The sequence below is a fragment of the Hirsutella rhossiliensis genome (assembly GCF_020360975.1).
Source record: "Hirsutella rhossiliensis strain HR02 chromosome Unknown scaffold00014, whole genome shotgun sequence".
NCBI classification, from domain to species: domain Eukaryota; kingdom Fungi; phylum Ascomycota; class Sordariomycetes; order Hypocreales; family Ophiocordycipitaceae; genus Hirsutella; species Hirsutella rhossiliensis.
This window is the reverse complement of record NW_025408680.1, coordinates 554,841-567,472: the sequence shown is the minus strand read 5'-3', so window position 1 is coordinate 567,472 and position 12,632 is coordinate 554,841. Positions and strand designations below refer to the sequence as shown.

Below are 12,632 nucleotides of genomic sequence, written 5' to 3'. Positions count from 1 at the left end.
CACTAGGATCAGACAAAACTTCAAGCCCATCAGACGCACCACCGAAAGCCCCCCCACATTGCCAAAAAGTCCTAACCCGGTGCCGAAGAGACCTGATCCCGTGCCAAAGAGACCCAGTTTCCAGCCCTGGTCTACGAGGCCTCGGGTCATAGGTTGCTACCGCAATTCAGCACAGGTCATTCTTAGCTCCAATGAGATCTACGATCCGAGATCACGGTGGTACCGACGTGCAGGAAGCCTTGGAAAGCCCAATGACTGGTATAAAAGAGACTCGGAGAGATTCTCGCCATACCTCCCGAGTAGCATACGGTGTCCGCCAGGGCGTTAGAAAGGCGGAATTGCGGAGAGCCAAGCCTCTTCTAAAGCGATCATGGCCATGAGATGGACTACAGACTTGGAAACTACATGGTTTTATATAGAAGAGAGGATAAACCTCAAGATTGAAACTAAGATTAGGTTATGTTGCATCGCTTAGGTGTGTAACACGGGACGCGAGATGTCGTTGGGCTGCTGTGTTACCTAAGCTTTTCCCACTCCCCCTTTTGTGTAACCATTCTCGCTGGTTTCCATTATCAGGGATGTCGATCGATGAACGCGTGCGGGGCGATATCTTCACGCTGCAGGCCGGAGTGGTTGTGGATTCCGATATTTTACGGAAGGTCGAGGTACTGCTGTGGATTGGTCGTGATCCATAACGATAAATGCACCAAAAAGTAAACTGAGGCCCATCGCCGAACAAGCAGGCGCTGAGAACAATATTCGAGCTCGCGCTAGCAATGGAACCGCTCGACGCGGACAGGAACATATGGCAAGATGAGGTACACTGACTTCGACCTCAGGTGTTGCAAACGGTCGACAAACTCGTCGAGTCCCTTGTCCTAGGGATGAAGTCCTACTGCGGGTCCCGAGTTTGCTCATCTTTGTAAGTCTATGAAACAGGGTGCAGTTCCCTGCCTTGGGATATGCCACTCATTACTGGCACATTGAGAAGCAAGCAATATGCGACCAAATACGTATAAACGGTCAGAGTAGTTGGAAACGCCTACGACTTCTCTTATACCGTCTGTTGTAGCAACGAGAATGAGCTTTACGACATAGAGGTGAGATCCAGACCGTATTCTCTCCCATACGAGATGATTAAACGTGCATGCAGTCCGATCTGTCACAGATGAGAAATCTGTACGGCTGCTGCTCGGCTGCTGCAGGCTTTGACACCCCAGTCCTGACGGGACGTCTTGACAGTCTTTTGTTGATGCTTAAGAGCTACAAGGGTCGGGCATGTCGCCGCCCGTGGGACAGTATTTCCGAAAGGGGACGTCATCAGCTTGCAAGATGTCGTGAGTCGAAAGTATAACGACTGCTTCCCAGAAAGCAGGTCAAGGCCACCTTTCCGGCATGCGCGGGTGGGTACTTTGACCGTCGCAAAGGGTTCTCTGACACCAGCATCTTTTCTAAGTGCAGGCACTAAAGAAAAGTGCATTATTGTCTCCTAGAAAAAGACACCTGTCGAGTTTCAAAGCTCAGGGGAGCCGAGAGTTGCTTTAAAGAGTATATTTGTGTAGTGGACAAAGAGATGTGCAGCAGTTTGCCCCAAAACTCAAGGTCCAGTGGTGAGAACAAGATTTGCACGCAGGGACTTTTCGATGCATAGTGGTAGAACTCTGAAAATATGGTGAATTAATGACGAAAAAAACTGCAGATTCCCCGTTCAGGTCCATCTATCATCGACCACAATCTCACTACTCACGTTGCTGTCGGAACGGGCTTGTGTTTTCGTGGTAAACCCGTCTCCCGTTCACCCGGGGCAGCTTCAGCTTGCCCAAGATCGGTCACACAACGGTCTCGGGAGCAAAGTAAGCCCCAAGTCTAGAGAATGAGTCTCAGTCATGCCACGTTTCGTTCCGAGGACGATTCTCTGGTACTTACCCTATGATAAAATAGCAGGCGCACAGCAAGGCGCCCTTCAGCCCTCCGGTCTTGATGCTTGAACCCGACTCGCTTAGTACGAGTATATTGACGAGCAAGACGGCCCCCAGGAGCGAGGCCATCTCGAAAAAGCTAAAGGTCAAGGCCAGGTCTCGATGCAGAATCCAGCCAGCGATGACGGTCAAGGGTGTGACGCACAGCGCGATTTGTATGGATGAACCAATCGAGACATGAATGGCCAAATCCAGCTTGTTCCTAGCGGCAACAGCGACGACTGTCACATACTCGGCGATGTTGCCTACGATTGGAAGTACAATGATGCCGATGAATGATTCCGAGAGCTGGGTTTGACTCGTTACATCATCGATAGTACCAACGAGGAGCTCGGCATGTATTGACAGGAACAGAGAAGTCAAGACGAGCAGGAGAGTCGACGCCATTACTTCTCCGCTCGGGTCTAGACCGGTCTGAGTCTCCGGCGCATTCAAGACTTGGTCCAAGTGCATCCCTTGCACGTACTGCATGGTCGTCAAGCTCGATCGGGAGAATCCTTTCCTCATCTCCCGGACGACAGAAGAATCGCGGCTTGTACGGCTCCTATTTGAACCGATAGATAGCGAGGGCGAGAGTTTTCGAGGCTGAAGTAGCGGTTGTCGCGAGTTTGCACGAGCTAACGTACAGCAACCGCTGCTGCGTTGACGTCCGCGAGAGTCGGGGGCGTGATCGTCTTTGTCCTCGGAGCTAATCGGCAACACGGGTTCCAGTATTATCGGGCTGCTGCCCATATAGGTGAGTTGTACCACAGGCCGGGTTGTTTCTTCATCGGCAAATCGAATGGTCTGAGGCAACAAGGTCTGAGAATGGTGAACGTGAACCGGAGGCGGGAGCGACGAAGATACACGCAGCTGACGATGGTCTGTCGTGGAGAGACTGCTCTCTAGGCCAACCTCAAGGCTTGCAAGGAGATCTTCTCCAGCACGAGGTCGTAGTCGTATCTCGTACACCAAGTAAACGATGTAAATCGCCAAGATAACCAGAGAAGATATTCTACTCATTTGTAGGCTGGCTGAACTCGCAGCGCTCTCCTCATGAAAAGTAGACTCAAAGGCGGTCTGCAGCGGATCAGCAAGTTGAGCCGACCAATGCATCAACACATGGCTCTATTGTCTCGTCTCATACCGGCATCAAGAAGGTGAACATGGAGACAAAGAGCAGACACGCTAGAAGCTGAGCCTGTGCCGCGTTGTACGTGGGCTCGCTGTTGACCGTGTTTTCGACTAAGAGGGCCGAGCCGAGGATCAGGAGCAAGTTGACGAGCACGGAGCCAAGAATAGAGGCCTCGACTATGCGCACATGACCGTGGGCTAGCGCAGCGCTGATTTAATGAGCAACATTTCGCGCGTCATAATATGACGACATTGCCATGAGACTTACATGCTGGCCCGGGGCGTTAGCGAAACGTCGTCAAGGGGATACTAAGGTGCGCTCTTACAATAAAATCAGCTCGACAAGGTTTCCCAAGCTGATGTTTAAAAAGGCTCCAACCGTGTTGCTTACATGCTCGGCGACCCTCTCCGTCGCATTCGTCAGAAGAGCAGACAGAGGAACAATGGCAACAGCGTTGGAGGCGAAGATCGTCGACGAGCTCATTCCTGCGATATGGGTTCCCACGCTGATGGGCACGAATATCAAAAGGGCGTTTAGCCAGGACGAGAACAGAATATCGCAGAGAGAGCCGGCAACCGAGCCTTGTGCTTGCTGCTCGACCTCGTTGGCCGAGACGTCGAACTGATGGAAGGCACCGTCACCAGGAAAACGTGGATACAGCCGGTGACTTAGTCTACCGACCAGCGAGAGAGTGCGTTCAAGTCCATCTAATGGGATAAGCGTTATCTACGTCAGGAGCCGATCTTGGCTCGAAGTCGAGCAATCATGGCCAGGTGTCACGGCCTGGATGGCTTACCTCGCCAAACGAATTCTATGAATTTGGGGAGACCAGTCTTGAGCTTGTCCTGGGAGCCATTGCCTTCGGATGCATGGGTAGGGCCGGTGGGCAGCTTGAGAGCGCTCGCGCCTTCGTCGTCATCGCTGCCGACAGCTGGTTGTGTGTAGTCGTCATTGGATAAATGGCGCCGAACGCTTGACGATATGGGTGCTTCCATGTATGTAGGAGAAACGAGTTTGTTGAAGCCCACAAGGTGCGCCGACAATTGAGGTAAAGTCTGGAAAGAGCAAAACAACGCACCAGGCGCAGGGCAACAAGAAGTCGGTTGGGAACACAGCAAGGGGGCTCAAACAAGACAAAGGCCGTCTTTATCTGCATTGCAGCACTAATTCTCCGCTCTTCGCCGAGGGATGGCGGGACGAGGAGTGCTCGGCTCATGCAGTCAACAAAATGACGGCATGGGGGACTGTCTGTCCGCACTGACCAAAACGCGAAGAGGCTTGCTTTTGCTTTCTTGGCAACATAAATTGTCGGCCGCTGTTATGAGGCATTTTCAAGATATCCCTGGAGCCCTCCATCTCGAAGGGGGAGGACCGCCAGTATGTATTGACTACTCTCAGCAAGCTGAGAGCGCGGGCGGAAGGATAAGGGCAGGCACAATTGAGTCCAAACGATGATGCATGTTTTTTATCTATCTGTGCGACATTGAGGGGGTATTTATACGAATAGATACCAATCTGGGACCCGTGGTGGCCCTGAATCAGTGCCAATTCCGTGTATCCCGATTAGGCAATGTTCCTCTACTGTATCGATACCTGACTCAAGTCCTTGTGTCTGACCTGCCTCTTTCACCGGAGTTTATACGTGTGCGGATTAGACCGTCAGTCTGCTCCTCTGACACACCCCTTTGCCTCGGTCTCACTGGGTGAGTGAGGCAAACAAGCAAAAGAGACAGACGAATCATCCAATCTTATCAAATATCCAGCGAGTGAGGCTACTACCGTTGAGGAGATGCTCTTCATGATGTCTTCCTTGGTGTTGTGACCAGGAGCATTTTAACAAGTCAATACCAGCAAAATGATGGGTCCATCCTGTGCCTGGGTGATGCTCGAGAGCATCTATATCTCTCTGGGTGGTGATACTGTCGAAACTGTCCTCCGGCGCATCGGCTTCAATTGGTGCCACCGGTCTCTTGCATCCCTAGCTGCTTGACAAAAGCTTCGTGCTTTTGCTGGGAAGGGCTTTGTCATTCCATCAGCGGGATTCTCCGTAGACTTGATCCATGTGATCTGGAGTCTTTCTTCCTGAACCTCCTGTCGAAGCCAGTGACGATGGATATCGATGTGCTTAAGGTTCGTCTTGAGCTTTGCGCTTAGTTCAGTCAGGAGCCTGATGGTCTGCAGGTTATCGCACCATAGCTCATTGGTGCCTTCTACCTTGATGTCAAGCTCTTTAATTAGCCGGGAAAATTGCATTTGCTCCTTCGCCGCGCTTGACAGGGCCAGCAATTCGGCCTCTGTGGACGACGTCGTCACAGTCGCTTGTTTCGTAGCCTTCCAGTCAACGGGTCCGCCTAGAAACAAGAAGACATATCCCTGTGAGGATTTTCGAGTCTCCGGGTTGTCTGCAAAGGATGAATCAGAAGCGCAGAGGAACCTGCGTTCAGCTTCTTTGACTGAGAAGCAGATGCAGCGATCTCTCGTGTGATAGAGGTATGCCAGGCATCTCCTGGCCTCTCTCCTATGCTTCGGGCCCGGGTTATGGCTGAATTGTGCCAGTTTTCCAACCGGGAACGCACCGTCGGGTCTGGTGTGAATCGCTGGGTGAAGAATTGAGCCAATTAGAGAGAGATATTGATGAACCTCGTCCCTAGTAGCCGTCTTCTCGTATGGCTTGAGCTCTTCGGTCGTTATCGGGATCTGGGGCACGCCAAGGATCTGATCATCGTCCTCAATGTGGAATTTCTTGGCCATCTTCGAGAGATACGAGGCTTGAGCGAGCCAAAGCTTCTTCTGGGCCCTATCCTGATGACTTCAATCCCTAGGAACCAGCGAAGTTCCCCCATGTGGTTGATGGTATATTCCTTCATAATGGCAGCGTGAAGTTCTTCCCATTCGGCCTTCTTTTCTTTTGGATACATCATCACGATGTCATCCACAAAGAAGAAGATGATGACTCCTTTATAAGTCATCACGCAGGCATCTTCGACGAGTTGTTGAGCGCCCAGCTTCTTGAAGAAGCCAGAGCTCCTCAAACCACAGCCTTGGAGCGATTCGAAGCCCGTATAGTCCCTTGAGAAGCTTCAAGCATAGCCCAGGCTCAAGGTAGCCTGGTGGCATCTGACAATAGATGGCATGCTTGAGCTTATTATACAGAAACGCTGTTTTCACATCGTACTGTTCTGTTTCAAGGTCTTCAAGACAGCAGAGGGCCATTAACACTCTGAAGGTTCTTGCTCGTAGTGTGGCCGCGTATGTGTCCTCGTTGTCTTCCGGCTGCTGGTCTCCACGGACCACAAGTCGGGCTTTAAAGCGAGTGACGTAGCCCTGCTCATCCAGTTTATATGCATATACCCATCGCAACGGGATTATGAAGTGGCCGGCTTCTTCAACCATCTTTCTGGCCACCTTGGTCCACGTTTCGAGCTTCATCTGGTCCTCAATTTCACGCCCCATCCCCATTATCCATTGGGAGGCGTATTCCGAAGCCATCGCGGCTTTAAAGGAGGTTGGCACAGGAGGCATATCCTCAACGTGAAGCCTGTGCTTCGAGGCATTAGCAATGATGTTATTGATGAAGGCCTTCTTCGGCTTCCTCTGTCTCTTGCCCTCAAGCACATTGGGGGTTTATCCCTGAGACTTGTCCTCGCCTTGCGGGTCGTTTTCGGGTTGTGATTGTGACTCTGGGGTCAGGCTCTCCCACCCCCAGAGACAGCTCCTCGAATTCTGACCATTGTGGCTCTTCGAGCGCACCACCCCGGATCGACAGGCGGCTCATTCAATCGCTCATTCAATACGTCTAGGATCGGCGTGCCTAATGATACCTGAGGCTCCGGGTCGGTCCGCGTAGGGCTCGAGATAATGCTTGAGTTTTCCACCTCCGGGTCCTGACTCCCGTGGTGTGTGACCTCCTGCTGGGTCACGCTAGTGGTGACAGAGCTTGGTGGGGAGGGCGAGGTTTCTTCCTCCACCCTACTGTTTGAAGTGCTTGGAGGCGAAATATAGGCACTGTCCGTTGTAGCCCTCATCGAAGTCTTCAAATTCGGTGCTTCTTGTGTCGCCTCGTCTGCAGAGGGTGCCGCAATTGACTCGAGGTGTACGGCGTCATTCCGTCATCTGTCTCATCATCGGAGTAATTGCACTCCTGCTTCCTCTATGTCTTCGTCGTCAGGGACGTCTATCGCCACCATTTGACGAAGAACATCGTATGTATAGACCTGGAAGGCTTCCGCGTCTTCTTCCCTCTTCGGATCGTACATTGTTGACTCATCAAATTGTACATTCGCCGAGACCATCAGTTTGGTCTGGCGGATCGAGGGTATCCACACGACATATTGATGGGTCGATCTGTAGCCCACCAGGTAACCGATATGAGCTCTGCTCAAGCGGGGACTGCGTCTTATGTGACTTTACATGCTCCAACGCAGTGATTGTCATTGGGTAGGCCACACAGCCGAAGACACGCAGGTGATTTATGCTCGGCTGGACTCGCTTGATGTGGCCGTATAGAGGGTTGTGGTCCTCATATAGGTCCACCATCGTTCGTGTGGGCTTCTCCAGCTATGATCAGATCCTTTAAGTGGCGTACGGTTGAGCAAATACACTGCTGTGCGGTAGGTCTCGGTCCAGAGCTCCTCCGGGATGCGGGAGTCCAGGTTCATAAGCCGGGCCCTTTCTTTGACCACGGCCCCGGACCTTTCTGCATGCCCATTCTGCGTGGGCGTGGATGGAGCTGACTGGAAGACCCGAATGCCCAATCCTTCGATGAATTTGACTAGCTCCTTTGTTAGAAGGGCTTTTTCTCCGTCAGAAGCCAGGTTGATCAGTTTTATCCCGTACTGAGTTTCTAGCATTGATGTTAGCTTCTTGAAGGCATCTCGGACCTCGGTTTTGCTCTTCAACGCGTAATAAAACCTCATCCTGGTCGTTATGCATGTGAAGAGCGCAAAGTACTTTTCACCCCCGAATCCGGCCACCGGGCCTGGGTGTAAGTCGAAGCTAAATTGAGCTCCGGCCCCTCTGGGTCGTAAAGTGGGCTCCTCACGGGAGACCTGCCTCTTTGCCTTGCCTGTTGCGCAGACCTCGCATTCACACGTGGCCGGTCCCCCCATCTTGGTTAGGTGGCTGGGGTTCTGGCCCCGGATGTCCTAGCTGTCTGTGCCAAAGGTCTGCTTGCCCACCCATTGGTGGCTTAGGAGCCCTGCTTGTGACAAAGACGCTGTGTTGGGGCCGCTTTGAGAGGCTTGCAATAACGTATTGGTCTTCAATTTCTTGCAGACTGACCAGAGTGCGCCCTGTGGGCTCATGGTAGAGTGTGCCGTTAACCTGGTTCCAATAGATCTTCGCAACAATCCCCTGACGAGCTGAGAACACACTTGTTGGCATCTCTGGGATGTAGTAGCTGCTCTCAAGCTTCAAATTGATCCCGTTTTTCACTGGGATAACGGCCATGCCTACCCCCTTGACTTGGAGGGAGTTTTCTCCTGCCCGGACTTCTTCTGACGATCCCCAGGTGAAGGTATCCTCATCGAACCATCGTAGGTCGTTAAAGACATGTACGCTAGCCCCTGAATCATAGATGGCCTTGTCCTCGAGAGAGTCTTCACTCGTATTAGTGCTATGCACGTGCGACACTGTATTAGCCTGTTTGCTCGAGTTGTTGTTATTCTGCGGGACTGTGATGTCTTTGGCTTTGGCTTCCACTCCATGGCTTTGGTCTTGTCCAAGGGTTCTCCTTAAGGTGCTGGTTGATGGCCTCCTTAAGGTGGTCCCTGGGAATCCATCCTTCGGGGTCTTTCTGGAACATCGCTCTAAAGGTCCAGCAGCTTTCCCACCACTCATCCTTTTGACCCAGTGTTGCTTACATGCCGGGCACTTGTGTGACCCTCTGGGCCATTCCTAGTCCTCTGATCAGATGATCTTGGAGCGTTGTTTGCGTTGTTGACCCTGGGGTCTTCTGAGGTTTCCTTTCTTCCTGAATCCAACCTCCCTTTTAAAGTCGGCAATCAGGGTGCGCAAAGGGGTTGCTGGGAGTCCTGTTCTCTCCAGGAGTGCGTCCAGCAGCCTAATCGTCATGGGCCAGCTAGGGTCCCATTCTTCGGTCCCTTTGAGGAAGTCCTGACGAATCTTTGTGTCATTAATAGTCGAGACCGCTAGGTCTCTTGAATCCAGGATGACTTGGTCCAGCTGCTCTGCCCAGGCCTTCCAGTCCCGGGTTCCTTTCTTGTTGATGATTTGATGATACCTTTCATCGATAAGGTTCTTTTCTTCCTCCGCTGAGGGAGAACCTTCTGTTTGAGTTCTTTGATCTTGTCCCGGGCGTCAGCTGTATCAGGGTCTCGCCCTGGAGCCCTCACTGATGGACTTCTTGATCACCTCCTCGATCTGCATCATGGCTTTTCTCTAGCCTTGAAGCGGTCCAATTGATCCTGGAAGGTCTTCTCTTTGTACCTAAAGAGGTCCTTGGCATCTTGAAGCTTCTCATTGAAGTCTTCCTTGCTGCCTTATACTTATTTTCTTCGTTGGGAAAGCTTCCTCGGTGGGGCCTCTGCCCTACCTTCTCGAGTAGCTCTTCCCAGCTAGGCCTCAGGGCTCCTCGAGCACCACGGTCCCTTCTGGGTTAACGTACTCCCAGATGTGGTGCGTTTGAGCCCATGATTTGATACCCTAATCCATGGGGTCCAGTCAAGGCTTTCCTTGAGTGTGGTGATGTACACCTCCCCTTCTGATATTGGGGCCTAGTGTCATCGTGTGTTTTACCTCCTGCGAGGGATGCACGCGTCACGTTGACTCTGCGTAGTTGTGGGTGTTGCCCTGAATTTTGCTCTCTTCCTCGCGTCAACCCCAAGGGTGAAGGATATATGGTGCGTTGAGATTCGTGATAGCCTCACAGTTGGTAGAGGAATGCGAAGGATAAAGAGCACCGCAAACCGGGCTCATAACTCTCAGCAAGCTGAGAGCGCGGGCGGAAGGATAAGGGCAGGCACAATTGAGTCCAAACGATGATGCATGTTTTTATCTATCTGTGCGACATTGAGGGGTATTTATACGAATAGATACCAATCTGGGACCCGTGGTGGCCCTGAATCAGTGCCAATTCCCGTGTATCCCGATTAGGGCAATGTTCCTCTACTGTATCGATACCTGACTCAAGTCCTTGTGTCTGACCTGCCTCTTTCACCGGAGTTTATACGTGTGCGGATTAGACCGTCAGTCTGCTCCCTCTGACAACTACATAGGTACCAAGCGGTAAGGGGCAATGCGGACATGAGCGAGCATGACGGTTGAAATAAGCGCATAGGGACCATTTGTCCCGCATGAAGAGACTCGGCCTTACCCTGCAGCCAGGGTGATAAAGCGAGTGTACAGTATGCCTGTATGACATGCATCCATCCCGAGCCGCTATATGTACGGGCGGCTGCCTCTCCCTCCTCCGACGTGACATGTGGGCTGCATCCGTCAATATCACCCCCATGGACACGACAAAGAGGCAAGCCATGTAATGTCAGGCCGCTGGTCATTGAAAAGGCTGCCCGTTTCCCCTCTCAGCAACGCGGAAAGGGGGGGGTAGCTTTAGGTGGTGTTCTGCCGCATCCGACTTCATTGAACCGACTCCACGGGAGAGCCCTCCCGTCAGCTGTCAAATCTGGCTTCCATCCACAGTCTAGGCCCCCGCGGTGGCCGTACAAAGACGAAGATCAGGCAAGCAACTTTGGCCGATGGGCCCGCTATCGCATCCCTCGTGCTAGCGGCTCTGGCGGACGAGACGCCATGGAACTTGTTCTGCTCGCTCAGGGAGTCTGCCAGAGACTCCGGCTGCGTTAGGTTCGCCGAAGATATGTTGCGAAGCTATCTCGCCAGCGATCGTCACCGCATCCTAGTGCTAGAGATTTCAGCGTCTGAGAGCGGCATGCGCTCCGGTCCACTCATTGTGTCGGCCGCAGAGTGGGACGCCCCTGCTGCCGATGCGACCAAACAAGACGGCCCTGCAGACGGACTGCATGAGAGTGGTATGTTGAAAGCGGTCATCGCCGTGCCTACTTCGTACAGGCTTGCCTAATCGGATGGCCTCTGCAGCCGACGGCAAAGGTCCCGATTCGCAAGTGGCGGCCTTTGCCAAGATCCCAGATAAGCTTGCAGCTCTTGCTCGGGCCAGTTTCGTGGGGAAACAAAAGTGCTTTGCCGGCCGCGGCCCGTTCCTCCATCTTGACATCCTGGCTACGGCACCAGAGTATCAGGGGCGGGGTTACGCCAAGGTCCTCACTTTGTGGGGGAAGGACCTCGCCAGAAAGACACACAGGCCCTTGTTTGTTCAGGCTGCTTCGCGGGCTTACATATTGTTCTCCGGCCTCGGCTTCGTCGATATTGGGCCGGTATCTCTTCCGGCCAACCAGGCGGACGAGGAGACGGCCTTTCTCAAGGCCTTGATATTTGATCCCGGGAATACTCGGCTACGAGATTCGATGCTGTCTGCAATATCGCGGTTCTTGTCCCGTTTTACCTCTGACGTGATATTCCCATCTCGCGCGAGCCGGGGCTTAAGGCCGCGGTCCAATGACGAACGCCGCTTCTTACCAAGATTTATTTAGGCCTATGGTCACATACTACTCTGAACTGATTGCAAAGGACCGGTGCCGTCTTGCTTTGATCGCTTATATGAGAGGTTTGCAGACTTTATTAGGTGTCGGGGATATCTTGGCTTTGCGAGTCGTTAGCATCCTGAACAAGCGGGATCAACGAGTTTCACGAGAAGAAATCGAATTGCTATTGATCGATAGGTGTGGCGGAAGTCGCTGTCATGCTAACATGGTTGCTTGACCAGGCTGTACGATATGATGAGCTAGAAATCTATATTCAGAGTCAGTAACGCGGAATTGAACCCCTTGAAATTTCTGCGTGTAGTGAAGGACAAGGGAAACCCTTGACCCTGAAGATGACGCGCGAGATGTACTTCACTCAAGCTCAAGAATTGGCGAATGAAGCGCTTGAGTGGCCAATCAACGAGGGCCCAGTCCTGGATGCATTCTTAACTGATTGCACCCATCTCTCGACTAAGATACGACCTGTGCAAGCCCCGAGGCACCTTGAACGTATTATCGTACGGCTAATGAATGTGCCTGCTTGCTGTCCCGTAAAAATTAGGGCTTTTTCTTTTGTGGTCTCATTTAACTAACTAATTGCCAACGCATGAAAATCGACCTGCCGCCACGTCGATCGTCAGGCTTGTCAAACTTAGAAATTGTCTCTACTGAGAAATTGTATCTTTCTCCCTTGGCATCATTTACCTTGTATCCTTTGTCGTGGTTACCTGACAAGCGCTGCCCAAGCATACAGGACTTGGCCCATGGCATGAGTTACGGCGGCCAGACTTGCTTGCGACGTGGCAGTACGAGCCGCTTTCGCATCCGGGTATCGGAGACGTCCTGCGCATCCATGATGAAGATTGTGAGCCGCCCTTCGCTGATGATGATACTGTGCACTGGGGCTGCAACAATATCTAAAGCCTGCAGACGAGAGTTGGTTATCGCCAGTATCTTGTCGAG

The 12,632-nt window shown here is 52.3% G+C and overlaps 4 protein-coding genes across 4 annotated transcripts; 1 reads left to right on the top strand and 3 right to left on the bottom strand.

The window, feature by feature from the left end:
• Positions 1–1,829: 1,829 nt before the first annotated feature.
• Positions 1,830–3,576, bottom strand: HRG_09923 (sodium/calcium exchanger protein; the record flags this gene model as incomplete). The annotated part of the gene is made up of 6 exons (XM_044868394.1): positions 1,830–1,866; positions 1,927–2,224; positions 2,606–3,038; positions 3,106–3,301; positions 3,361–3,363; positions 3,419–3,576. The coding sequence occupies 6 exons, from the start codon at positions 3,574–3,576 to the stop codon at positions 1,830–1,832; spliced, it is 1,125 nt and encodes a 374-aa protein (XP_044716391.1).
• Positions 3,577–6,051: 2,475 nt separating this feature from the next.
• HRG_09922 (reverse transcriptase (RNA-dependent DNA polymerase) domain-containing protein) lies at positions 6,052–6,582 on the bottom strand (the record flags this gene model as incomplete). Its single annotated transcript, XM_044868393.1, has 1 exon — positions 6,052–6,582. The coding sequence occupies one exon, from the start codon at positions 6,580–6,582 to the stop codon at positions 6,052–6,054; it is 531 nt and encodes a 176-aa protein (XP_044716390.1).
• A 980-nt stretch (positions 6,583–7,562) lies between these two features.
• HRG_09921 (integrase core domain-containing protein) lies at positions 7,563–8,201 on the bottom strand (the record flags this gene model as incomplete). The annotated part of the gene is made up of 1 exon (XM_044868392.1): positions 7,563–8,201. The coding sequence occupies one exon, from the start codon at positions 8,199–8,201 to the stop codon at positions 7,563–7,565; it is 639 nt and encodes a 212-aa protein (XP_044716389.1).
• A 2,726-nt stretch (positions 8,202–10,927) lies between these two features.
• Positions 10,928–11,678, top strand: HRG_09920 (uncharacterized protein; the record flags this gene model as incomplete). Its single annotated transcript, XM_044868391.1, has 2 exons — positions 10,928–11,099; positions 11,167–11,678. 2 exons carry the CDS (start codon positions 10,928–10,930, stop codon positions 11,676–11,678), a joined length of 684 nt encoding a protein of 227 aa, XP_044716388.1.
• Between the last annotated feature and the right edge of the window lie 954 nt (positions 11,679–12,632).